This window comes from Solea solea, chromosome 17 (genome assembly GCF_958295425.1).
Source record: "Solea solea chromosome 17, fSolSol10.1, whole genome shotgun sequence".
NCBI lineage: Eukaryota > Metazoa > Chordata > Actinopteri > Pleuronectiformes > Soleidae > Solea > Solea solea.
Genome location: NC_081150.1, coordinates 18,306,064 through 18,332,529, shown reverse-complemented (window position 1 = coordinate 18,332,529; position 26,466 = coordinate 18,306,064). Strand labels below are relative to the sequence as shown.

Sequence of the window (26,466 nt, the reverse complement as noted above, 5' to 3'; positions counted from 1 at the left end):
TTGCTGTGAGGCACAAATGCTGCTCACCATTTTTGCAATTCAATTATACCTGGTAAACTGAGTATAATATAATGTAATAATCCCTTAATTGGTTATAGTAATTTAATGGTCTATCGTATCATATATGATATTGTCGATATTTTCTATATTGTACATTCACAGATGTGAAAATGCCTTTTTACTATGCATTACCTTTATCTTTACTGTCTTTGCTGCTGTGACACTGTCAATTTCCCCATTGTGGGACTTATAAATTACTGTCTTGTCTTATCTTATCTACATATAAATACAATTCTCACTATATGAGGTCCCACTTTTTAAACTATCATGACCCAAATCGAAATATAAATCATGACAAGAGTACATTTGTGCATAATGTAGGGACATTTTCACTCACTCCTAATCCTGTATTTGGAACAAAAACCTACATCATTTATATATGCTGTGTCATTCATTGGAAAACTGGTTCTGTCAAGCAAAACTATCAGCACCGAAAGAGGGAGCGTTTGTGTGTATACAGCAGCACTACACCTATGGGTTGGGACAAGATGGGTCATATACACATAAATCTTCAGTAATATGTTGGGAAAACTCTGCAATTATGTTATGGGGAGGCAAAAATAATAATCTGAGGGACACAACCCAGTGCAGTGTTTGGGAATCATTCTAACCTAAGAACTATTTTTAGTTCTGTGCGTATACAATTTCCACAGCAACATTTATTGGAGCAGAGTTTTCCAGAACTCTTTCCATGCCAGATTGTGTGATACATACTAACAGATTCTACAAGGCCAGTATTGATCCATGGAGCAGAGGGTCAATCCAGCAATAGATCTGTTACAAATCTCTCCTGACATTTGGGTTTAACATGTCCAGTGTTGTGAGACGAAAAGGGGGGGGTTACATCATATTTTTAGAGCCCGTTTCCTCCCTCGGCACGTGCTCCTCTCCAATAATGTTTGGAGAAGTTCAATTTCAATCTGTTTTCTTTTATTCTGCTGTGCCTGTGAAGCGATGCCACTGCAGTGCTTTCAGTGTCAACTTGTGTGTGCTTTCAGGATGATATAAAAGTGAGGGAAAGAGTTTCTTGAACTCGATTTTGTATCCAGCAAAGTTTGCAATCAGGTCTCAGTGTGATGCAAAAAACCCCAGATGGCGCGTGAGGTCTACAGTGCAGGGTTGTTGTCGTCAACATTTCTTTGAATTACAGCTCCTTTCACCTGCTTCTCTCAGCGGTACACTGTCTCGTCTGGTCTGTGAGGCTCTTAAAGCGCCCTCTCCGACCTGGTAGCATTTAAAAACAAAACAGTGTCCTGTCAAACTGTCTACCTCCCAAAATTATCTGGTGTCAACTCAACCGAGACTTTCTTTCTTTGATTGCAATATCTCTTCTTATGAGAGTGGGAAATACACAAAACTGTCATCTACTGCTCCCCATACATCCACACAGGTTGTATTAAATAGTAATTACTATTTAAAATATAGGGTACATTTGGAACTGTGGAGGTTAATCACACATATTGTACTATATGCATATGTTGTGTAGCTCATATGAAACCAAGGGGATTCTACTACTCGTATACACCTTCGAAACAGTGTTGCTAACCATAATTAATGTGTGAATTTTGAGGCTTGTCTTAACAGTAATGACACCTCTTTTTTTTTTTGTTAACAACTCTACTTCAAGTGAGGAAAAATCGAGGGCTCAAGCTTGGAGAAATATCACTCTGAGGTTGTGAAATGATGTTCAGAAATCATTTTAAACCCGCTGTGATATGTCACACTCTGTAGGAACAAACAGAATAATGTAGAATGATGACTCCAGAGGCAGCGCAGCAGCGAGCTGTGGGAGAGGCTTCACCTACCGGAAACATCACCATATCTTGTTGTTATTGTTTTCATGAGGCTGAGGCGCAAGCACAACGAACTGAAGATCATTTCGTGAGCTCACAATCTCGCTAAGGAAACATGAAAAATATGAATCTTGCCCTGTTTAATTCATAGAATAAACATGAATTACATGTGGCGAGATTCATATTTTGAGAATGCATACAAAAATACAAGTACTCACCAATGCATATTTATGGAGGTATGTTTGGTCTAATCGGCCTGATTGAATTACTTTCCAAAAGCATAGTTATTGTGTTTTATCTTATAGAGACATCACGTGACTAAGATTGTTTACCTCATGTTGGCAGGATTAGCTACTGCAAAAATGAATGGCACCAGTAGCATTTTCAAGCCGTCTGGAGTTCACAGTGCACCTAAAGTTAATGGATTTCGAGCCATATATCGCAAAACCTGACAGACCGAATATATCTGAGCCTTATACCGCCCCCTGGTGCTTTTCACAAGTCTGGAAACAGCCATAGAGGACATGCTTCCAGACCCTCAGTCTACTCCAGAGAACGCTTACTACTGCAGTAAAGGCATGTAAAATAAACACAATATTAGTAACCTGTTTGTTAACTTGCGTGATGGCAGTGATCCATCCTCGCTACCACTCAGCATCTTTGGTAAAATGTCTTCCCTTTACTCGACCTTGACTATACATCATCTTTACTTTTTATGAATACAACTGGCAAACACAAATATTGCCTGTCGTGTACTGTACGTAGCGTGTATGGATTTGAACTGTAAGGCTTCCTGCCAAAATGGCATAGTTTTGGTTACCGAGAAATGCACAACGGGATTGCTTGACATTAGCTACTGAAGCTCTATCGCCTCAAGACCTCATGGTATACTCCACACTGAGCATCTGAACAAAAAAAAATGTTGATGACACTATACTATCATACAACAGATGGAGAAAATCCCCATATACTGTATGCCTACACAATTTATGTTTTTTGTGAGGATATGATCAGCACCTCTAAATTGGAGGTCATGGTTCTCAGTAGGAAATCGATGGATTGCCTTTTCGGAGTATCTCGTGGTCTTCTTCACGAGTAAGGGGAACAACGGAGCGTGTGATTGGTTGGAGAATCGGAGTAGGGGGAGCGGTATTGTGTTGTGATGAAAAGGGAGCTGAGCCAAGAGGCAAAGCTCATGATCTGCCAGTCGATCTTCATTCCAACCCAAAATCATGAGTACGAGTGGCCAAAATGGGTTTCCTCACAAGGGTGGCTAGGGTCCCTTAGAGATAGGGTAAGCTCAGCAACCCAGGAGGGATTCGGAGAAGGGCCACTGCACCTTTGTGTGGAAAGGAGCCAGTTGAGGAGGTTTGGGAACCTGGTAAAGATGCCACAGGGGCAACTCCCAAGGTAGGTGTTCCTGTCATGTCCAACTGGGAGGAGACCTAGGGGCAGACCAAGGACTAGGTGGTGACCAATCTCCTCACTGGCATCAGAGCACCTGGGGAACCCCCAGTCAGTGCTTGACGATGTGGAAAGTCTTGGGCCCCCTGCTAGAGCTGCTACCCTCACAACCAGATCCCAGATAAGCAGTTGACAATGATGGATGGTGTTGACACTGGTCACTTTTGACACGAAACACTGAAACAATTAATGGTTCAAGGAACACTGAACAAAGTTACATGTACTAAATATTCATATGTATTACTTGAACCTTGGTACCCTGGTAATATCACAGTCTTCTCTTTGAACTTATGACTATTGTGACAGATGGCTGAAGTCCATATTGAAAACCCCGCATAATGATTAAAATAATAATTGCTACAGAAAGTGCTCAGTGACTACATGGTGATTTCTTTAAATGAGTGGAGGATTACAGCTCTGCTCCACTGCTGTTGGAAAACCATTTCCATATGCGCCACACTGGAAATGTCTTCCAAAGGGCATAATGCAGCAGCATGCTTGGTCGCCCAATGCGAGACAAAAGCTTTGTCAGGTTTTCTTTTCAGTCATTTCCTCGTCTCTAATCTCTCTTCGCGGGATTACCGCACATTTAATGAGCTGAAACAGTGTCATTGTGAAATTGGCAACCCTATTCTTCCTGTAAGGGTATTATAATATGAAAAGTCCTAATAAAACAATTGTTCTCTTTTGCACATTTTCACTCACTTGACATATTTCATCCCCTTTGAATAAATCCCCTCACCGCGTTAAAAGGGCAATTAGAGCAACGGGTGGTGAGCACAGCGAAGATTCACTCCACGTTCTCTTTACGATCCTTCCGTCTCTCTCTCGACATCTTTCTCCTCTCGTTTTCCAAAAAAGTAAGTCGTGTGCCCATAAAGGTTTAGCTGTAGAAATTCACTCTTACTGCTGTGCCACAAATTGTAGTGCCATAAAGTGTAATTGTGATCCCATTAGCGTACAAAAGGTGAACATTGACTTGCTCTGATCAATAAAACATCTCAGAGTTTAAAGATATATTGGATCTCTCGGGCTCATTGGGCCTCACAAACCATTAAGGATCACATCGCTTACTCGCTGAAAATCAGTAGAGAAAAAAAGGCTGATACGCGCCATGACTTTCAAAGTATAGCGGCTCTAATTTAGCATCGCAAATGAGCTGTTCCCCATCATTTGACCAGTTTGAAACAAAGGCAACTTTTAATTAAAAAAAAAAAAAAAAAATACAGGTTACATGTGATCTAAAACATTATTTGAGTGTCGTAATTTGAAAAAGTAATGAGTCATTTTAAATGTTTATACTGTGTGAAAATACTGTGAATAAAGATTATAAAGTAATTTAATGACTTTGGTAATGGTGATCACTTGGCGATACAAAGAGACTATTTTGGCAGTAATGTCTCAGATTATCGCTTGAACAAAGCATTTAAACGACAACACAAGTGGAAATATAATGCTTCCTCAGTGCACAAGTATAAATAAATGACAAATCTAAATGAAGTGCAGACGCTTCTTTGACTGAGGCGGTGATTTTGGAACAGACTTATAGACGCTAAATGTCTTTTTCTGACTGTCATATCAAATGTGTAGCTGGATTGGTCTCATCATGTTTGTCACTGTGGCTGTTGGCCTTTCTCCAAGAGTCCTTGAACACTCTTTTGTTTCATTTTTTGTGGTCTAATGTGACCGGGGCATTTTAATTAATCATCGATACAGTTTACTATAGTTATAGTCATCTTGCGGTGGTCATTTTTGACCAGGACAAAAAAAGGGTAAGTGAATAAAGATAAAAAGCTGTTTAATGACTCACAACATACAGTCTACTTTTCTGCAGAGCAGTTCAGAATATTGCTGAGAACAAACCACAAATGACAACATAAGTGGAAAAATGCAGTAACTCTTCTTTACTGATTCTCTTTCCGAAGTAACAAGTGACATTTTAATCAAAGGACTATCCTGGTCTTGGACAGTGTAACGATACAGACACACAGCTCTTGTAAAACTCTGTGAAAATAACGCTTTATTTCTTTTTTTTTTATTATATTTTCCTGTTCTAGTCTCTTGTTCACTCCTCTCCGTCCTCACTTGTTTATTTACATCTTGCCTTTTCTTTTGTTGTTTTTTTCTTCCCTTTCCTTCCTATTATGTAAACTCGAGAGAGAGAGTATGTGATCTTTACACAATCTATCCTAAGATCACACATTGCAGAGTAATTTAATGAAGTCTGGTTTTTTTTCGAGTCTTGACACTGTTGATCACAGCTCTCTGTTTCTTTTATTTTTCAGTCCGATGTCAAACTCTAACGCTATCCTACACTTTCTGCTCCTGCGTTGTTTAATGCTGTGTGATGCATTTGGAATAGTCCTTTTAAAGGCAAAGCACATTTTGTGCAGGTCCAGCTCAGTGGTCGTTGCACTGCTGCGGCAGATTGAGGCAATTCATTTATTTGTAATGAATGGTATTCATGACTGCGTGGACTGACTGCCTCATTTCAGCATGGATCAATATAGTGCTAACACATCGCCACCTTTTGCCACTGGCTGACATAAAACCACACGGACTGGAGCTGCTTAGGGAAACATTTGCACGGGCGACTTTTCACTCGATGGAGTTTTGCAAAGTTAGTTGACTTTTCTTCTTCCCACTTTCAGCCTATTATGCAGTTAGTTGTTTCCAAAGAACTAACCGGATTTGTTCCCCTGAATGTCAAGGTACTTATTTCTATAAAAGTACAAAATTAATTGAATATGAACGTTCACTACCTGCTTTGCACTGCTCATGCGTGGAGGGGTCTGCCATCTTTGGAGGGTATTAACAGTAACTCAACTTGGACAAATGTCACAAAAACAAAAACAAGCATTGCTGCCTGATTTGCAACAGACATGCCCCCCCCCCAACGTGGTGTCAAGGTGTGACAAATGCTAATCGGCAGCAGGAGTTAGCCATACAGTACGTAGCTGTCCAAGACGGCAGTTTGTATACATGGAAAGGCTTACTGCAGGGGGAAAAAAGCTGCCCCAGACTGCAGCAATGTAATGTTTTTGTGACATTTGTCCATGTGTTGCCATATAAAGCTGCCCAAGATGGTGGACCCCATGGCACATGCGCAGTGCGAATTTGTGCAAATCGGGTAGTGACAATGAGGACGTATAAACTCCCAAAGTTAGCATTACATTTACAAAACACAGACACTTCCTCCCTTTCCCTAGAAATCTTCTACATCCCTCCATCCATCAATAACGTGATACATACAGTATTTTTTATTCATTTAATAGTATGGATGCAGAAAAGCTCATATGTTTTGTTGAAAGCACCCATTTCAAAATATGACCATTAACGCATACATTTTACTTCATGTATGTTTTTACAGGTGTGTATCCACTCTGTGATTTTCATTACTCAAACAATTCAGCGGCATATGTCATAGTTAGCTAAAACCAGTAGCTTTAACCAATTCCTAAACCTCCTTTTGACCTTAGCTAGCTACAGTTAGCTCACAGCTAGCTGTAGCTAATAATATCTGCCACATGTGTTATTTAACATACATAACATTTAACAAGGTCATAGCTGCTAGCTAGCTGGCTAACGTCACAATAATCAATTATTAACAACAGAAGCTACTACATGTAACTACAATGTGAGTTAGCACTTGATTTCCAGCATGATTTTAGGCCATGTTTTCTCTTTTCTCTTTCTCTTTTTTTTTGTTTCAATTATTTTGTAAGTTAGGTATTTAACAGCGTTTTGGCTGCCTTAGGGTCTTACAAGCGTGATTGTCTCAACCAGTTGTTGGTTAAAAAGTGTGGGTTTCTCTGTTCAGGTGTGTGCAGAACATCGGTGTCGTACCAGCCGCTGGATAATCAGCCACTCACCTCATTGGTTGAGAGGACAGAGTCTTCATCCAGACTGAGAACGGCGTCAGTCTGGATGACATCGTGGGGATAAAAACGACTGCTCATCGTCTGAAAAAGAAAAGAGAGACAGAGGGCGGCTGATATTTTAATCCAATTCATCAGAGTCAGAGCCAGTTTAGCGAGAAAGAAATAATCTTTTAAAGCAAATATGATAATACCTATAAGCATTTATAGTACTCCAGTTGGCAGAGAGGTAAATAAAAAAAGAATCAAAGACACATTAACATCCTAAGAGGAAATGTGCTGTTGTTGTTTTTTTAAACTCCCTATTGTGTGTTTGTAATTCAATGAGCTGATTTATTTGGTTTTGTGTGAGTCTTTGTCAATTCACTGCCCACAAGAAGGTGTAGCAGACCTCGGTCCATTAGCCTAATGAAAACTGCTGATGATATTGACTTGTGGTTGAAGTGTGAATTATTTAAGTGTTTGTGTAGAAGAGGGGAAAAGGAGATTTTGGAGAAAAAAAAACAGAAACAAGAGTTTGGATGTTAGCCATACAGTACGTAGCTGTCCAAGACGGCAGTTTGTATACATGGAAAGGCTTACTGCAGGGGGAAAAAAGCTGCCCCAGACTGCAGCAATGTAATGTTTTTGTGACATTTGTCCATGTGTTGCCATATAAAGCTGCCCAAGATGGTGGACCCCATGGCACATGCGCAGTGCGAATTTGTGCAAATCGGGTAGTGACAATGAGGACGTATAAACTCCCAAAGTTGTTTGGGAAAATACGTTCGGAAAATACGTATAGTCACTTGAAACTGTCGGATCTCTTCCTGTTTTTTTTTATTTATTAGAGCATTACCCACATTACAAAAAATATCATTTGTTTTCAACACAGTGTGAAGTAAAGAGTCAAATCCATTCATTAGCAATCCTCTAACTCTGTGTTTCTCAATCCTGGTCCCTGGGATCCACTTCCCTGCATGTTTTAGAAGTTTCCTTGCTCCAGCACACACACCTGATGCAAATAAATGGCTCGTTATCAGGCTTCTGCAGAGTTTGCTGATGAGCTGACAATTTGAATCAGGTGTGAGTGTTGGAGCAGGGAAACATCTAAAACATGCAGAGAAGTGGGTCCCCAGGACCAGGATTCGGGAAGCCTTTTTCCAACTTGTTGTTCACGTGGTTAAAATAGAGTTTCATTGCGAAATTTTACTCTGGAAATGTACAGGATAATTCTAAAATTTAAGGTAATTTTCTAAGATTTCAAGTTGCTGACCTAATCTCTTTGTCCAAAACAGATGATGACTCAGGTGTTCTGAATGTTTAATATTAAAGAGATTTGCTTGATATGCCCGTGTGTATTTGTTTTATTGATCTGTCATTTGTACTTTTTGTTCCTATGTGTCATAGTATCACTTTTCCAGTTTAAGTTTAAGTGTGTGAATGTGCTTCCATGGTAGATGAAAAATACTCCATGGGATAAATCTGACACATTTAAGTGTGTATAATAATCTCTTTTTTAAATCACAAGCTTTGTCTGAGAGAGAGAGAGAGAGAGACAGTTGATTTGCAAAGTTTGATCCATAACTCCTGTTAAGTTTTCATGTAATTTAAATGAAGCCTTGCGTTAACTACGCTGTCACTGTGGTGACATCTAACACGAGTTCACTATCTGGATTAAAGCAGATTGAATTTGTGCCCCAGTGGGTAAAACTAAGAGGCTTATTTTGAGGAGTACAACACAAATATCTGCAAGATTAAAGCGTCTGCTTCCATCTCGGGCTTTAATGAGCCAACGCACGCTGGTTTTCACAAATTCATCACCAAATTGAGCGCAACATCAAACAAATTTGAGCGCAGAATGCCCCCGAATTCCTCAGATTGTTTTGCGAGTGCAGTGAATCACTGCTTCAAGTCGGAACCGTTGGCAGAAAATGTAGTTTTTGACTGGATGGATGCCAAATAATCTTTCTTTTAAAAAAAAACAGCATCACAGTGTAAAGTGACTGACTGCAGTAAATTAAGCCACAAGCCTCATAACCAAACACATTCATCCTCCACTAATGATCTCAATGGAATACATTTATAACTAGGACTGCACGCAGTCATGATAGCGCCTTCGCTGTCTCCCTCACAGCGAGGGCTTTGTTTTTAACAAATTGGCACATTTTTTTATGTCTCTCATTTACGTAGGGTGCAAATCGGCAAAAATGGACGCCAACATTCAAAATGGCCGACTTCCTGTTGAGTTGAGGCCATGGTTACGGTCGACTTTTTTTCTTCGTCTTGGTCTATAACATCTTCCTGCAAAGTTTCCGGCAAAACTGTGCCGGGCCCTAATTACAACACTTTCAGACAGAGAGGAAACATGTGCTTCATATAACATACTTTGTGACGTCGTTAGCGTTAGCTCACAGCAATGACACAGCTGTTAGCATTGGCCCGTGTTTATTTATTATTACTCACCAAAATGAATTCCCATCACATCCATTTAGAAAATAAAATAATCCTTTCAGTGCAATATTCTCCCTCCTGCTGTTGATGGATTAATGTTGCCCCGTCATGGATTTAATGCTGTGTCAAGAGCTTTTTTTTTATGAGATACAGAAAAACCCAATATTTCAGCCAAATACAAAAAATCATCAAACTGAAAGGTAATTAATAAAAATTCTAGAACTGACACTTTCAATTTGCTTAATGTCAGGACTGGCACTCGTGTTTCGAAGCCTTATATGAGCTGAATTCAGTCAGTGTTGCGTCCTTTGGCTGGTGTCACTGCTTTTCTGCCTCTGGACAGAGATAAGATCGCACTGTGATCAGTGAACGTTCAATGGTCTGGATCTTATCTTTGTCGCTCTCTGTCCGTCCATTGCCTCTCTTTATTTGCTATGACTCCTGCTACTTTTAAGGGGGGAAGATACACACTATTTATTGTCCTTCCTGGTGTGAGAAATGCTATTTCACAAAGGTTTTAATGCACTTGTAACGTGTGTAATGTATCTTTTCTCATTTCTGAGGCAAATGTTTTATTCCTTTAGTCATAATCTGAAAGAAAAACTGTTATTTTAGATAATACAGCCGTGTTTATAATCCATCACTACACTACTGGGAATTTAAACCTTATTATTGAATTTTGTTGGGTCATTTATTATGAATGAATGTTTATTTCAAATATGTCAAAGAGCAAGAAGTGACTGGCAAAAAAGTAAATGTGTATTATAAGGAAATTGGGGATGCTGCCTTGTTACTTACGCCCCTAAACTTTGGTACACACTATCTTTAGATATTAGGGAAGTCAGCTCACTAGATATTTATTAAATTTTACTTTTTATTCTAGCCTTCACCTAGCTCCATTTTATTCCACCCTGTGTTGACTTTTATTTGCATTTTTAGTTTTTTTTTAAAACTTTTTGGAAATCGAGAATATTCATTGCGAGGACCATCACTCTGCGGTCACTCAGCTGCTCTGACCTTCACTTCAATCAGATTCAAACATTAGGTCCCGCTTGACCTTTTAATCTCCGCACTTTATTTATTTTTTTTGCTCTTCTGGTATAATTTAAATGCATAGCCGAGGAGCCGAGGATCAATGTCAAAGATTAATTTATCAATATTAAATTGCGGGTGTGGAGGGGGAAAAGGCAGCGTGCGCGGCACAGAGTGGTGATTGATGAAGGTGAGACGGAGTCAACATTACTACCGCCGAGTCCATGGATCACTCCTTTGATAATATTGATGGGTGAGGGTCATAAAATGCTTACCGCGCAGTAGCTTCACACAAACCACAGGGCTGAGCTGAGGAACCCGAGGAACTGTTCACAATCCCCCACTTTTAATGCTTAATATAAATATTGATTTATGTTATGCATCACTCCTACGAGTCTTACATTTTCCTGTTTGAATGGAAAGTTTGGGGTTTTTGAAGCAGGGTTGGGGGGGTATATATATATATACATATATACATACATATAGGTATATACATGTATGTATATATATATATACATATAAATATTTATGTTAGTACTTGGAGGAAAATCAGAAATACTGTTCTACTGTGGAGAGGAGCTGAGTAAATTTGACCAGAATGTGTAGAAAATGAAGCAAATAACCCCCCCAAAAAATCATAATAAATTAAATACTACAATCGCTTTATCTCTCGCTCCATCTTAATCTAATGTCACTATACCAGTGTGAGGAAGAGGAGGACGATGAGAGGGCAAATTATCTTATTAGGAATAAATCTACCTCCTGTGAAAAGTCCGTAGCTGACTTAGCTCGACTACACTACTGCATTTTAACATTGGTGATAATAATGGTGTTACTTGGTATAAATACATTAAGAACCACTGGTTTATAATGCCGTATTTTTAATATCTGAAGTTTACGATGCTACCATAGAAGCTATGTGTCATGATTCCCCCTCACAGTTCTTCTCTCCCTCCTTCTCATCACCTACCAGCCACTCCCTCCTCATCAGCCACTCCCTCCTCATCAGCCACTCCCTCCTCATCAGCTCAACTCCACTCACCTGTTCACAGCAGCTGCCCCTGATCACTAATCAGCCCACTATATACACTCCTCTCCACCATGCAGTCACTGCCAGATTGTTCTATGTTGTTTGCACTAGTCGCTCCAGTGTTTTTGGACCGGTTCCCCCGGTTCCGACCCTGCCTGCTCCCCGCCTGCTCCCCGCCTGTCCCTGCCTGTCCCTGCCTGTCCCCGCCTGTCTTCGCCTGTCTTCGCCTGTCTTCGGTCTGCTTGCTGTGACGGGACAGCTCAGCCTCAGGTCCATTTCCTGCTATCTCCTCAGAGTCTGTTTGCGACTTCAGCCACAGGAATCATCGGCTGCACCCCACGAAGCAATTTTATACAAGTGTGCTGTCTTTGAACTGTCCATTAAAAAGGTGAAGAATAAAAGTCTATCTGCCTACGTGTGCTGCATTTGGCTCCTCCCCCGACCCGTTACACTATGTTCTTCATTCCGAAAAGTTTTGCTCCGATTGGAGTTTACAATTCCATCGTGTACATGGTCGCAAAAGTAATTCTTATGACTATAATGTTACAAATTGTGTGATATTATAATATTAAGGCATAAATTCAAGATTTCTTTGAAAAGGTGTGCGCGAGTGTGAAGAAGGGGTCATAAAAGAGTGGAGACAAAAACGAGGTTCAGGAACGAGAGGAAGTAAAGTGTGTGTGTGTGTGTGTGTGTGTGTGTGTGTTGATAGAAAGTATCCACTCAGCATTACAGAGCAGATATACTCATATAACCAACAGCATGTTACTGCTCCGCAGAGGCAAACAGACTCTGTGTGTGCAGTTATTACAGAGAGAAAACAGCAGCGGGTTCTTGGGAAGGAAAATACGCCGGCAAATACGAGCTGTGTGTGACAGTGTGTATATACTGTAATATATAACACATGACTAAGTACGTGACACTATGAGACAATAATGTGTGTGTGTGTGTGTGTGTTACAGGAAAACAAGGCAATTGCATCAATTAGACGACAAAAGGATCCAGATTAGAGAAGGAAAACGCAGAGGAAGAGGAGTGTATTTTTAGGATCAAACTTGCATATTTAATCTAACCCTCTTGATAATAAGGCTGCCTGGATTTATTTAGATTTTATGGCGGTGTGGTGTGTTTTGGTTTCTCTTTATGTACAACAGTGTGATCACACCTATTTCAGAGAACTGGGGTTCACTTCATAACCTAAAGTCATAGCAGAGACGACCACAGTCAGCTGCTTTAAATACAAATATGTATTTATATGAATCTAAAGAGAGCTGAGAGAGAAAATGTTTTGTTATCATTGTTTTTAGACATTTCTCTGCAGAAATATCACATATTATGTCTTTAAATTGATGCTTGACTCTAATAAAACCCACTCACTCGGAGTTTGTCTCAAGCAGTAAAAATATCACCACGCCCCCAATAGAATTTAATGAACACAATGACATTGTTTAATGCAGTGCACAACAACTCTATATTCTCCACTCGTATGTAATCATTTGCATTATTGACACAGTGTATTTTTTTTATTCTTTTTTAAATCAATGCAGCCAAGTAACATGATTCAGTCCTGCAGAGGGAGACTGTGGAGTTATTCTCCGTGTGCATTTGCAGACAATAAACTGTAGAAATGGCAGCGAGTTTAATTGGGAAAAAGGTTGTTCTTTGTGACTTTTACTTTATTATAATTATTTTGTACTTATCTGTTAACTGTAACTGTTTGTATTTTAACCCTTGGATCACAGAGCATTTCAGCTGCTTTTTTCCATTATAGTGATTAAACATACAGCTTATACAGAGGCCATAAGAATCTGCAATATAGAGTGTCTTATATTCTTATTTTCCAGCACAACCTATAAAAAAAATGTAATTTCACCAACTATATGAACACAACTGAGCAAAAAGTACAACACTTTTCATGAAACATATAAAATGACTATTGAGCTGTCACGCCAAAATTCAGTAGCCAATCAGCAGGCAGCTTCCGGAGCCCCGCCCATGTATTGTTTCAAACAATAAAATACAATATTTTTGAATGATTAAGTCGATATTTTATTTACTTTGTGAAAAGTGTTGTTTGAAAATATTGACTCACATCTAATTCCATACACTTGGCTCATTTTTATGAACAAAAAGAAAAGAAAAAAACGCTCTAACTTTGTGACTTCTGCTAAATTATTGCTGCTTTATATCATAACTAATAACACAATACAAAATCAATCATAACTTTGACACAACGCACAAGAAGACATAAAAAAGGGGTATTTTTTAAAGCCTTAATATGTGACCTATAAACACACACCCCCAGGATGTCCATATAAGGAGTTGTGTATTATTCCCAAGGCAAATTACGATGGGTGCCGTGTGAGCACTAAGGGTTAATAGTCTTTATACATCAAAAAGTCAAAAAAAATGTTTTATTCCTTTTACTGCTGTTGTATTAATTAAAAATATTTAAGCATTTTTTTGTATTTTGTGAAAATATTTAGGAAAATTTTTCCCAATATTCAACCACTTACTCTGATTCTGTTGACTTTTAAATCCTCTCTCCCTCGTTTCATGAATCTAAGCTAAAAGGCTGATAGTTTTTTCAGATTTTCATCAGAAAGTCTTATGTTTTATTAAAAGGGATAGTGCTCGGCAGCAGCTATGTACAATAAAAAAAAGAAGTAAAAAATAAGTCGGGCGATGTCACCTTGGTCTGCCCTTCAATGACAGTGAGAGGCACGCTGGTGGAGGGCCACTTGTCCCTGGGAGGTAAAGGCTTGTCACAGTTCCATAAAACCACAATCTGTGCGAGGGAGAGGAGCACAGGGAGTCGGGGGAAATATCACACACAGTAGATCATCGACACTGCAACAACACTAAAGTTTCTGTAGTGTGTTTTGTGTGTGTAACTGAAATAAAGACATTCATTCATTCAAATGAATTCAAAACACAACACATTTGAGTTTTGATTCTACTTTGATAAAAGTGGCCCAACTTTTTTGGAGATTAGGTGAGTACATTTATTTTTATTGAATACTTATTGACTCAACATATTATACGGACAGTGGTCTTACCTGTGCACAGAACTTGGACTTGGCGACAGCGATGATGAGCTTCACCACAGGAGAGATCTGGGCCTGCAGTGGCGTCACTGTGTGGATCACAGCTGTGAACTGCTGCGACGGACTTTTACCTAAAGAAAAGAAACACAAATATATTTCAGTCCAACCATTACAATATGCGCTTTTGTGTGTTTGATGTGTGATTTGTATGACATTTGACTTTATGATGATATACCAATATGTTGGGAGTGCTTGAGCCAATGACTGATACCAATACTAAAATAAAAGTTTCCTTAGTGCGTCCAAGCGCAGAGGTAATTTCGTCTCTCCTGTAGTGACATTAACATACATTTTATTCGTTGTGCAAAATAAATAAACATATAGTTGAGAGAAATCAAGCAGCTCATTCAGTCTACTGTTTTGGTCGTCAGTGATGACATTCGACCAATGTTGTTTTTCTACAACCGTTACGTAGGGGTTGGAGATATGAGCCTATAAATATGTCCCAGATTTCTGTTTTAGCTTTAATTTTGACATTTATTTTGTTAAATACTGATGCTTTGTTCAACATCGTCCTTTGACTGTTTAGCGTTTCTCCTACGACAGCGCCTCTCCATGAAGCTCCATCATGGCTAACTGGACACAGAGTTCTCTGTGCAGCAGCCGTCATCCATCTCTCTGACAGCACGCGCGCGCTCTCCTGCTCCACATGACTGAACATGAGTAAACATGTCTAATACCAGAGTGAACCGTTTCCTTCCAACGTCTCTCTTAGTGAACAAACACCTGGGCTCATTCTCTTCTCTTCAGTCACGTTTCTCCTGCTTCTCACCGAGGGGAAAACAAATGAACCAAACAAAAAAAAAACACCCCAAACTTTAAATCATAGTGTAATAAATAAGCAAAGAAGAGGAGGTGATTCCCCCCGAGGCGGCTTGTGTACGCCAAACAAATGCATCAATAATACACAACGTTGACTTCTACGAGTAGATTTTCTTTACACACATAATATGTGAATATTTCCAACTTTCAGTGTGAATAATTTAAAAACAAAGGGAAAGGTCGGCAACACTTTAGACTCTAAATGGTGTGTCACCTTTGGACATTTTCTGATTTGGATGTGTTGACACTCTTCATGGACTTCATGTCTTTGTCTGGCTTGTTGCTTTTTTGTGATTGTGTTCTCAGACTAGATGAATTCCCCTCGTGTTAAATCCTAATCCCTGTACTTAATATGAAAGAAGCAGATCGTCTGCTTGGTTTCACGTTGTGTTTCTGGCTTTTTTTGTCCATTTTTGCTTTACTCAAAACTCACCTCTTTTTGTTTGTAACTCTTTTCTGAGTTGTCTTGATTTGTGACAGTAAACCTGCATTTAGGTCTTAACCACCTGAGCCTATTTTGCTTATTTTAACCATAAAATGGCCAAAGAATATCCTGTAACTAAGTGCTTTTGTCCATTTTTCCAGAATAATTTTCAATATCTGGCAGTTATTTACAATTTTCTGATTGTTATAATAGTTTATTAACAATTTTAAAATGAAAAAAAAACAAATAAGTTTTATTGAGAAAAACACCGTACTTGTACATGGACAGATTTTCGGAGTTATATTTGAAAATTTGAACAGTGTAAATCATATTTCAAAAATATGTTTTATTTTTGTCTCAATGTACAAAAAACAGGCCGAAACTATGTACAGGTTGGCTCTGACGTGCAACTTCTCAGCATCCAGAAACTGATAGCACAAATCGTCGTGTAATTACGGTAATGCAAAGTGCGATTGCGCAAACGTGTCGCCTGCGATACACTCGGTGTTAAAGGGTTAATTTCGGTTCAGCTGTGGTTAAAAAAAAAAGGATGGTAAATGCATACAGGCATGCGCTGAATCCAGAAAGATCAACGAAGGCCAGGTTTGCAGAAGCTCAGAAATGTCAAAAGTCAGACATTAGTGTGTTTACGGGGACAGGGGAACACACGTCCTTGTGGATAAGTGGAACCCGAGTGCTCTTTAGCGCTGCTCTATCCATCTCTCTGACACTCTGCCCTGTGGCCGGCCATCTCAGGTGGACTTAGCGTATTTATGGAAGCGTGAGGTCTGACCTTGCGGGGTCACTGAGTTAAACTCAGTACTTCTGAGGTTCCACCACGTTTTCTTTGGAGGGATGACATGGGTTTATTTATGGTACAGAAGAGATGGGGGAAGAGAGGGAGTCGTGTCCTAATTTATTAGTTGCTTCCTTTATCTTTGCTAATGATGTGGAAGAACCACAGGGCAGAGTGTGAACTTTTACAGGGGAACAGAAGACAGAAGAGGATTGAGAAGAACAACATTATCATAAAGAGAGAGACAGTGTTGAAAAGCTTTATTTAGCAATATTAAGAAGAGTTTTTTTCTCTTGCTTTATATATTTCTGCTCATATTATTATTATTATTATTACTATCATTATTATTATTATCACTATCTATATTCTATATGATTATCATTATTATTTTGTATGTATATTGTGTGTATATATATTACCAATACATAAAATAATAATATTTCTATACAAATTTTATCCATTTACCCATAATATATCATAATATAATATATTTAGGTTATTACTATTATCATTATTACTATATTCAAATTATTGTCCGTAATTATTGGTCTGTCATGTCATGTGTCTATTTGTTATATGTTTTTGTTAAATAAAAATGTAACCTTTTATGTGTCATGTTAAAAATTAAATTATAAGAAGAAGAAGTTTCCAAATATATAAAGTAATCTGAATTTCTAGATTCAATAAATAGGAGTTTTTTTCTAAAACATAAATAATATTACGTTTTTCATCACATCGTCCCCAGGACCTCATGGTGTCCTCCAAACAAACACACGTGTTAGTGGTTCATTGAGCTTTGATGTTCCCAGTCAAAATGGGCTGCATATGAAATGAATGGGTGAGACGAAAATATGTTCTTCCAACAGATGGAAGGCATCGTTATGGCAACTTATCTCTTTTTATTGTACTGTGTGTCTGTGTGTGTCCCTCTCCTCCACACCTCCTCATAATGAAAACAGTGGTAGATATGAACTCATCAGTATTCGTTTTATGTGTGTTTACTACATTTGGCAAAACCAAAGGAAAAGGGAGGAAAAAAAAGGGGGGGTGGGGTAGGGAGAGAGGGCGAGTTAGAATGCGTCAGATGTTTCAGCACCATGGAGAGCGACACTGGTTTTGGAATTCTGCTGCATCACAGATGTGAGTAGGAGAGATAAACATGCAGAGCGTTTCAGCACCATGGAGAGCGACGCGGCGAGCCGTTTCAAATCAGCCAGGGTTTTTTTACGGCTGCTCGCCAAATGAGATGGTCTTACTCCACAGAATCCTGGACTAATGGTATGGTTATCTCATCAATTTAAAAAATATTTTTTATTTTTAAATTAAACACATAAATTGTGGCTTCATCAGCCAGAATTAAAGTGTTTAACAGCAGCAATAAAGTCAGCAAAGGAGTGACTGCACACTAAATACAAGGAATAAACTGGAAAGTGAACACATGTTATTATACATAAAAACAAAACTATCACTAATGATGCTGAGGGATTGAGATAATCACGAGACAATTGGACATCTGTGACTGCAATTTGTATTATTTATTCCATTTTTGTTTTGTCACTTGTCGACCTCTGACTCTTCTGCAGCTGTAACAAGTGGATTCCCTCAGTGTGGGATCAATAAAGTCAAATATGATCTAAACTAAACTGAAGTCAGGTTGTTCTTACAGCTCCTGAGGCCAAAGTGTCTGTGAGTAGTCAGTTAAACTTCCTTCAAACTACCAGGCAGAAGCTGCAACTGCTTAGCCATCAAAAGTTACGGGGCGGTAGCAGAGTGAGACCGTCGTATATACACACCACTGACAACAAGTTATCCCAGCATTGGAGGTGATGGCAGTGGCTGAAATAGAGATTTACTGCAGTGGCACAGAACAAACTCCTCCGTCTTTTCCTTCTACCTCTTGAGTATTTCCTGTCCCGTGTCCACGTTCCCGCAGAGAAGGACAAACACTGATGTGAGTTACAGCCTCAATCTACTGGGAATCACTCTGGTCAGTATGCACATCTACACACACACACACACACACACACATGCCAGGCCTCTCTCCCTTGACTCTGTGCCTGCAGCTTTATGTTCACCAGTGTCACATTAACATAAAAATGAAGGCAGTAGACATCATGTTCTGATCAGCTCTCTGGCAAAAGCAATGAATAAACTCAGTCCGATTCGAGTCGCATTCACTGGATATAATATGATAGACTGAAGAATCAAAGACCATACATATGACTTAAATGTGTCAATAAGCACAGGCAGGAAATAGAAATGATCAAATACAGTTTCTCATGGATGGTATGAATGTTCATGTGCTCATTCAGTTGTGTGTGTACTTTTGTCTGGGCTCCACAACTTTAAAGGGCTTTTTCAGGGTTAATACCTGTTTTAGGATTAGGGTTAGAGTTAACTTAAGGGTTAGACACTGAATTGTGATGGTTAAGGTTAGAGTAAGGGTCTAGTGAATGTTTTATATCTATGGTGTGTTCTCACTAAGATATAAAAACACATTTGTGTGTGTTTAAGCATGTGTGCAGTCCAATCAGCTGATCTGAATCATTGTCATAGTGTTGGCACTTCCTGGCATACAGAGCAGATCTATTAAAAATACACACAATTGATGCACTGAACCATTCATTGTAAAGCAAAAATTGCAGTTCATATGCTGTAAGTCCTTGTGGTTTGGAAGTTACATTGTATGAAACTATTTCCTGGTAGAAAATCATGTATGAAGAGTGACATTTGTGTAAGCGGAGAGCAATGAGAAATGGTTGTAAAGAGTTGAACAACCTCTCTGCATTCTAGGCTGTGATGTCATCCAACCTTCCTGTGAACCTTCCACACACCAATGTAAAATTCTGGAATAGGTTAAAAAATTCTATGAATTTTAACTGCAACTTTGGGGGGGAAAAAATATGTGAAGGACATGAAAGAGCTGAATTGAGGTAAATTATTAGAAGAGAAGGAATGAAAAGTCTCATGAAGTATGCAAGGAGCTGAAAGTGTATTTTTCTTTATAGACACTGTCAATTCTTTTCAGTAGGTAAAAACAAAATGTGTGTTGAATGATCTAGACCTTATGAAACATTCCAATTATAAAAATACGAGAAATAATGTCCTAATTGAGTTCAATGTTTTGAAGTTTGATGTGAAATAATGACAAGGAGAAGAATTTAAAAAGTGGAATTGTTTGCAGTAGTCCCCAATATGAAAATGAATCAGAGAGGAGAAGAAAAACGGCCACGACTTACCCAGTATGCCGTAGTAAAAAGGGAACTGGGCAGGATCAGTCGAGTACTGGGGCAGTGCATAGAGACCACCAGGCAGGGAGTTCCACAACAAGTGGTTTCGCGTCACATGGGAGACCACGCGGTCCTGGATGATCTGGACAAAAGACGGAAAGAAAACGTAAGAAAGTAAACACACATTTCCCAATATTTTGAAAAGGCTTTTCTAATGTGAATATTTTTACAAATGCCATGTTGGTACAAGTCTTTTCCTCAGAAAAAAAAATAAAAAAAATAAACAAATATATATATATATATATATATATATATATATATATATATATATATATATATATATATATATATATATATATATATATATATATATATATATAGCAGTCTTTCTAAAAGGTGTGATGTCTTTATTACACTTGCTTTTTATGCTATTAAGCACATTTCTATCAAGTCAGCACATACTGTATGCACAAATGTGTGAATACTCAGATCTCAAAGGCTTGTCACTGACATTGTAAAGATTAAAGAGTCACACTGAAATGCTCTTCACTCTTCGAATGAAGTGCATATCAGACTGTTTTTCCAGTCTTGAATTTAAAATGTCTTGAATTTAAAATGTCTATCTACTTCATCTACTTTAAAGCTGTAGTGTGTAGCTTTTAAATACAAATAAAGGTCTGTTACCCCCAAAGCAATACATCAAATGATCGCCACACTGTGCGACAACGGTGACAACACAGTATGAGATTTATTGTGAAGTTAAGAAAAATTTAGATAAACTGAGGCGTTTCCAACTTTTTCTTTGAAAACAATAAACGCATACAGTGAAAACAAAGCGTGAAATAACACACTTTCTAATTTCTTTCCATATGAGTCCAACACTGGTAATTGTTGGTGGAGTATTGACTTGGCATTTCATAGCCAACTATTAAAATACACACACACACACACACACACACATACTAGCACAAACACATCTCCTGACACCAACTGTCACACGTGCAGTATGTGGGACACTACAGTTATCACCAACGCCTCATTTCACCCGTTTAGCCCGGTGGCGTGCTGGCTCTGGGTTTTTTAGCACATCTGGCCGACGGTGCACAGCTGTCTAATTTCATATCCTGCTAGCACCGGGCGTATGGCGGAGTCACCGGGGTCTGCTTTGTGATTATCAGAAATAAAAATAAAACAAACTATAACAGTGAGTGTTTGTAGATTAGTCTGGTAAATCGCCTCTGTTAACGGACGTGCGGTGCTTTAGCTTTAGTGTATAACACATTCAAACCATAGCCGGTATAAAAAAAATCTTAACAGTTTCCTATGTGAAGTCAATCAAAGGGTAATGCCCGGGATCAGACTTCACAAATTCCAGCCGGTTTTCAAGGAATTTGGTCGAGACCAACACATTTGCAGTGTTGAACCGATTATCTAGTCGGGAGTGATGAACGGACGTGTCGTGTAACATAATACAAGAGCAGAGATTTGGCGTCCGGGACGCCCCGTGACACTCCGACGAGAGGTCTCGTCTGACATCTCCTACCAAGTGATCCTGGATGTTGACCAAGGTTATACTAGTTTTGGATTTTTCATTAGTTTTAGTTTTTATTTAGTTTTAACTTGTTGTTTTTAAAATGGCTTCATTTTAATTAGGTTTTCAAACTAGTTTACAAGTTTATATTAGTTTTTACTTTTTTCTAAATGCTTAGTTTTTATTAGTTGTAGAGTCAAAGGTCATGATAAGTATTGTGTCATAAAAACCCAGCAAAAAAACCCAGCCCTGAATCAAATATAACAGTCTAGAAGAAAATTAGCCTGAAGTCCAAAATGTGCATAATACTGCTGAGGTTCAGGTAAAAATCAAATAGCCAACAGACTAAAGACACACATGAACATTACATAAATGATAATAAATAACCCTCATGAGACAAATCTATTAACAACATAACAAATGCTATGATTAACTTCTGTAGCATTACCAAAAGAAACTGAATTTTTTTTATTATGAATGAAAAAACAACTTTTCACTACAAATTTAGTTAGCTTTATAAACACACAATTCAGTTTCAGTTAGTTATTGTTTTTTTAATTTCAGTTAACAAAAATGTTTTTTCAATTTTAGTTTTTGTTATTTCCTTAGTTTCCATTAACTATAATAACCTTGTGTCATGTCCCGTTCTGTCCTTTAAGTTATTGTATTTGTTTTTCTATTCATTCATTGGTTCCTGTTTTATTTTGGTACTCATGTCTTCAATCATTTCAGATCCACTTCCTGTCAAGTTTGCCTCCTGCGTGATTACTAGCCCCGCCCTAATGTGTTGCACCTGTTTCTCATTGACACAGAGTATTTAGTCTCTGTCTTCCCCTCCTTCAGTGCCAGATCGTCTTTGCCCTTGTGTGAGATTTTGACGTGGTGACCGTCAGTGAAAGGCGAAAGTATTGTGGAGTCTGATCCCGGCACTAGATTATACAGAATTGCCACAAGGGGGCGACTCCACTGGTTCCAAAATAAATTCAGTTTGAATGGAAGTCTATGAGAAAATTATCTTTTACTTCTCACTAGAGCATCAGTAAATATTTTCTTAAATTAATAATCTACTTAATCTGCGATAAATACAGCATATGTGAGTGTAATTGACAGCTGGTGTGGTTCAGTTGCCTGGTTGCAAGTTAAAGGTGACTTCATAGCTCTAAGAGAGATGCATTGTAACTGGTGTGTAGATTAATAGCTCAAATAAGTAAATTAAAAACAAATGGAAAAACAGCAGCAAATTTATTAAAGATTTTTTGGCACACGGCTGCAAATAACTCTTATTTTCATTATATCTTGATTAATTTCTTCAATAATTAATTAGTTGCAGCTTGAGGTTTGAGAGTAATTGCTCACAGCTTCAAATAAACATCTTAATTGAAAAGCGTGTACTTTCAACATAAAAGAAAATGGAATGTTTTTGGTCTGTGTTGCCTGAACTGATTGACCTGATTCTGCCTTGAAAATAATAATTGTTTTCATAATTTTGCAAAGCTTTGTGAGAAACAATATTAAAATAAATAAAACACACGTCTGCTTTCGTTCAATTGTACAATTTCTTAATTTAGGGAAAATCTAATTTAGTCTTCTGCTATATTTGCAGCTGAAAAGACATTGTTAAATTGACCATGCAAAACATGGATTGTTATCTTGCAGTTATTTTTACAATTCAAAAACAATATTAAAATGCATCAACCTCGTAAAAGTAAATGTTGTCTTGTACTGCCCTTGAGTGAAAACCTCAACAACTATAACGTCCCCATTGTTATGACGTTTTTAACTGATTTCAATCAAATCTAATAAAAAACGCACTTTTTATTTGAAGTTGAAGCATTAATGACTCACGGCAGCTTCAGATCATCCAACCTTTTAAGGGGCTCAAAGTGATGTCTCGTGAAGTTTAAATATGATGTGAGTATAATTGTAATTTACACGCTGGCTGGCAGCTTAATTTGAACAAAAAAAAAAGTCTTAAACTTTTTTTTTTTTTTTTCAAAAAAGCAATCTTGTAAAAATCAAGAAGGGAAACAATGTCAGGACTCACTTTGGAGGAGATAAATAACTCCCAAATACTGGGAATTATTAAATGACAGTGTACACAAACACAGAGCTGGTTTAGCTCCCGTCCTGCTCTCTGTCTCCCTCTTTCTGTACCTGTGGTACTGCAGTCTCTCAGTAGAAACATGCTCTTCTTTATATTCTTTTTCTTATCTCATTTTCTCATGTTTAGTCATTTTAAATAAAGTGGCAGAACTTTTCTGTGTAAAGCCCATTTTCAAGACATGGCTCCAGTCTTTTCAGTCTTTTACTGAGCCACTATTACTTAAATCTTATAAAATGTCTTCAAGGGCATGCTTGAAAACACAAATTAGACTCAAAAAGGTCATTAATATATGACAGACACTTAGAACACGATCTCTTTTGAAAGTTTAGCTTTGGAAGGTGAGGCCTCGCCAGCGGCAGCGTACAGTAAAGAACAAGACATATAGCTGTCAGGTCGATTAAATGAAGCTCCCCTGACAAAACTGAATCCAAAAATCCTATTAGGATTTATTTATTTCTTTATATATACTGTATATATATTCTCACCTCCAGAGTAGTTGATACGATTTTGGCTACAGAGGAAAAGTAGGCGTCCCAGAGGAACTGGGTCTGCTGGCGGAGAGCCAGGATCCTGTCACGGCCCACAGACCGAGTAATGGAAGGAACCTGGAGGAAGAAAAGCAAGAGGACAAGAAGGACACTCAAATAGATTAAGTTAGATTTTAAACAAGGAAGATGAGAAGCATGTGTGTGTGTGTGTGTGTGAAGTAAGAAAGACAGGTGAAGGAGGCGTAAGTCATTCTGTGGACGTCAAAAAAAAGAAGGGAATTCTTTCATCCCTCAAGACTCATCAACCCCCACATCCTCTCTTCTGTCCATCAGCGAGCTTATTCCCGGGACTGAGCAGTAACTAAAGCAGCTGCTGTCCATCATTTAATATTCTTTTCACACCTCAGATACCATTAAGTGCGTACAAGAGAGGGCGATTATGCCAGGTTCAAATTTATGAACGCCTCGGAGCGGTGGCTCCAAAAATGTTTTATGTGACTGGCACAGCACTATCAGATTTTTGAACGTTACTTTAAGCTGTAGAGTGAAAACTTCTCAAAAATAAACCTATGTACGTGTTTGTCACCATTGCAGTGTTTTTGTGTGTCTGTGGAGACAAAGAGTGATGCGTTTTATGTTAAACATGATGGCGGGAATGCAGGAGCATAACAGCTGCTCGAGTAAAGTGAGACGGCAGCTTTTCAACTTTAGGTTAAGGAATTAACCGTGAAAGAAATGTTGAACGAAATATTAAGGTTAAGGAACAAACCCCAGTTCTCTGAAACATCAGTGAGAGGGTGAGATACTGAAATGACTGTTGGAAGAGAATTTTGGAGAGACCTTTAGTACACGCATACTAAACATATACAAATACATTTTACATCAAATTCAGGGAATTACTGATGTGACAGTTGCGGTGTTTATAAAAGGGGGAGGGGTTTGGGGACAAGAGGGTGATGCAAGAGCGGACTCAGAAAGCCAGTGGCAAGATTGTGGCTGTAGTAGCTGGTGTTTCACCAGAGAGGGCAGAAAAGATGCACATTTTTTCATCACATGTATTATTTCCATTCTTATATGTAAGCCTACACTGGTTTACACCTGAACATAGTGGTTTAATGGTTTAATTACACTTTAAGACATGACAGAAAGTGAAGACCAGACAAAAGTCCCCACTTTGCAAAATGTCCCCACATCTAAACTGTGAAGACTTGCACGTGGATCAGCAAATAACTTTAACTAGATACACATATACGCTGGTTTACACCTGAAAAAAGTGGATTAGAGGTTTAGTTAACCCTTGACAGAATGTGAAGACCAGGCAAAATGCCCCCATTTTCTTTACTGTGAAGATTTACACTTGGGTCGGCAAATAACATTACTAGATATACACTGGTTTACACCTGGAAAAAATGTTTTAAAGGTTTTATTTACTTTGAGAAACTTGAGAATCCATATTTCACTTCTGTCCTGGCTTCACTTTCTGGCACCGGATGCAGCTGCATCCCCAAACTGTTTACTCAAGCTTACAGTTTATTACACATCTGACCACTATCTGAAAAATACACACCAGATGGTTCATAAAAATCCTTTGGGAATAAAAGGTGAACACTAAAAATATGCAGTTCCTGCTATAAACCAATGGGTAACAAATAGATATGAAGCAAAAAAACCACAGCTGTTTAAACCGCGGCTGTGTTTGAAATATTATTTCTAAGCGTCAATTTTTTGCACATTCGTCAACTTAATTGAACGAGATAAAGTCTCGCGGAGTGTGATAACAAAGAGTCGGCCCACTGTGTTGCAGCTGACGTCAGTGGGATCCGTCAACAGCGGAGCGGACTTTAATGGCTCAGCTCTCTGAGGTGGAATATAAACAACACCAATCAAATCAGCTCAATTCTCCTCCCCTCCATTGACTCTAATAGTGTTTATGTTTCTCAGCAGGGGCTGTGTGTGTGTGTGTGTCTCTCTCTCCATGGGGCGGAATAGAAACTCTACATATTAAACAGTCAGGTATTGCAGTTCTCAGTGATGTAATTGAATGTAATGAGATTCAAGGTTCTCAGCAGGCGTCAGCGCTCCGGTGTTGTGTCGAACGTCAAGTCTCCCGTGTGACTGTGTTTCTGAGACCAAAGACTATTTACCAAGAAGAAACATTCTCTTGTTGTTGTTATGTTTTATAATAACTGGGCGTTACATTAATGTCACATTCAAAGAATATGAAAGGCCTCTGAGATTGATTGACTCAGGTCGGATAGTCCAATCCAGAGTTCA

At 38.5% G+C, this 26,466-nt stretch overlaps 1 protein-coding gene across 1 annotated transcript in view; it reads right to left on the bottom strand.

Moving 5' to 3' along the window:
* Window positions 1–26,466, bottom strand: part of LOC131443931 (exostosin-1) — a 184,771-nt gene that overhangs the window by 9,716 nt on the left and 148,589 nt on the right. The window contains exons 6-10 of the mRNA XM_058614020.1: window positions 24,190–24,309; window positions 20,079–20,211; window positions 14,750–14,868; window positions 14,383–14,478; window positions 7,190–7,279 (exon numbers count right to left, since the gene is read on the bottom strand). Coding sequence (XP_058470003.1) covers window positions 7,190–7,279; window positions 14,383–14,478; window positions 14,750–14,868; window positions 20,079–20,211; window positions 24,190–24,309 — 558 coding nt within the window. The remainder of the gene's footprint in view (window positions 1–7,189; window positions 7,280–14,382; window positions 14,479–14,749; window positions 14,869–20,078; window positions 20,212–24,189; window positions 24,310–26,466) is intronic.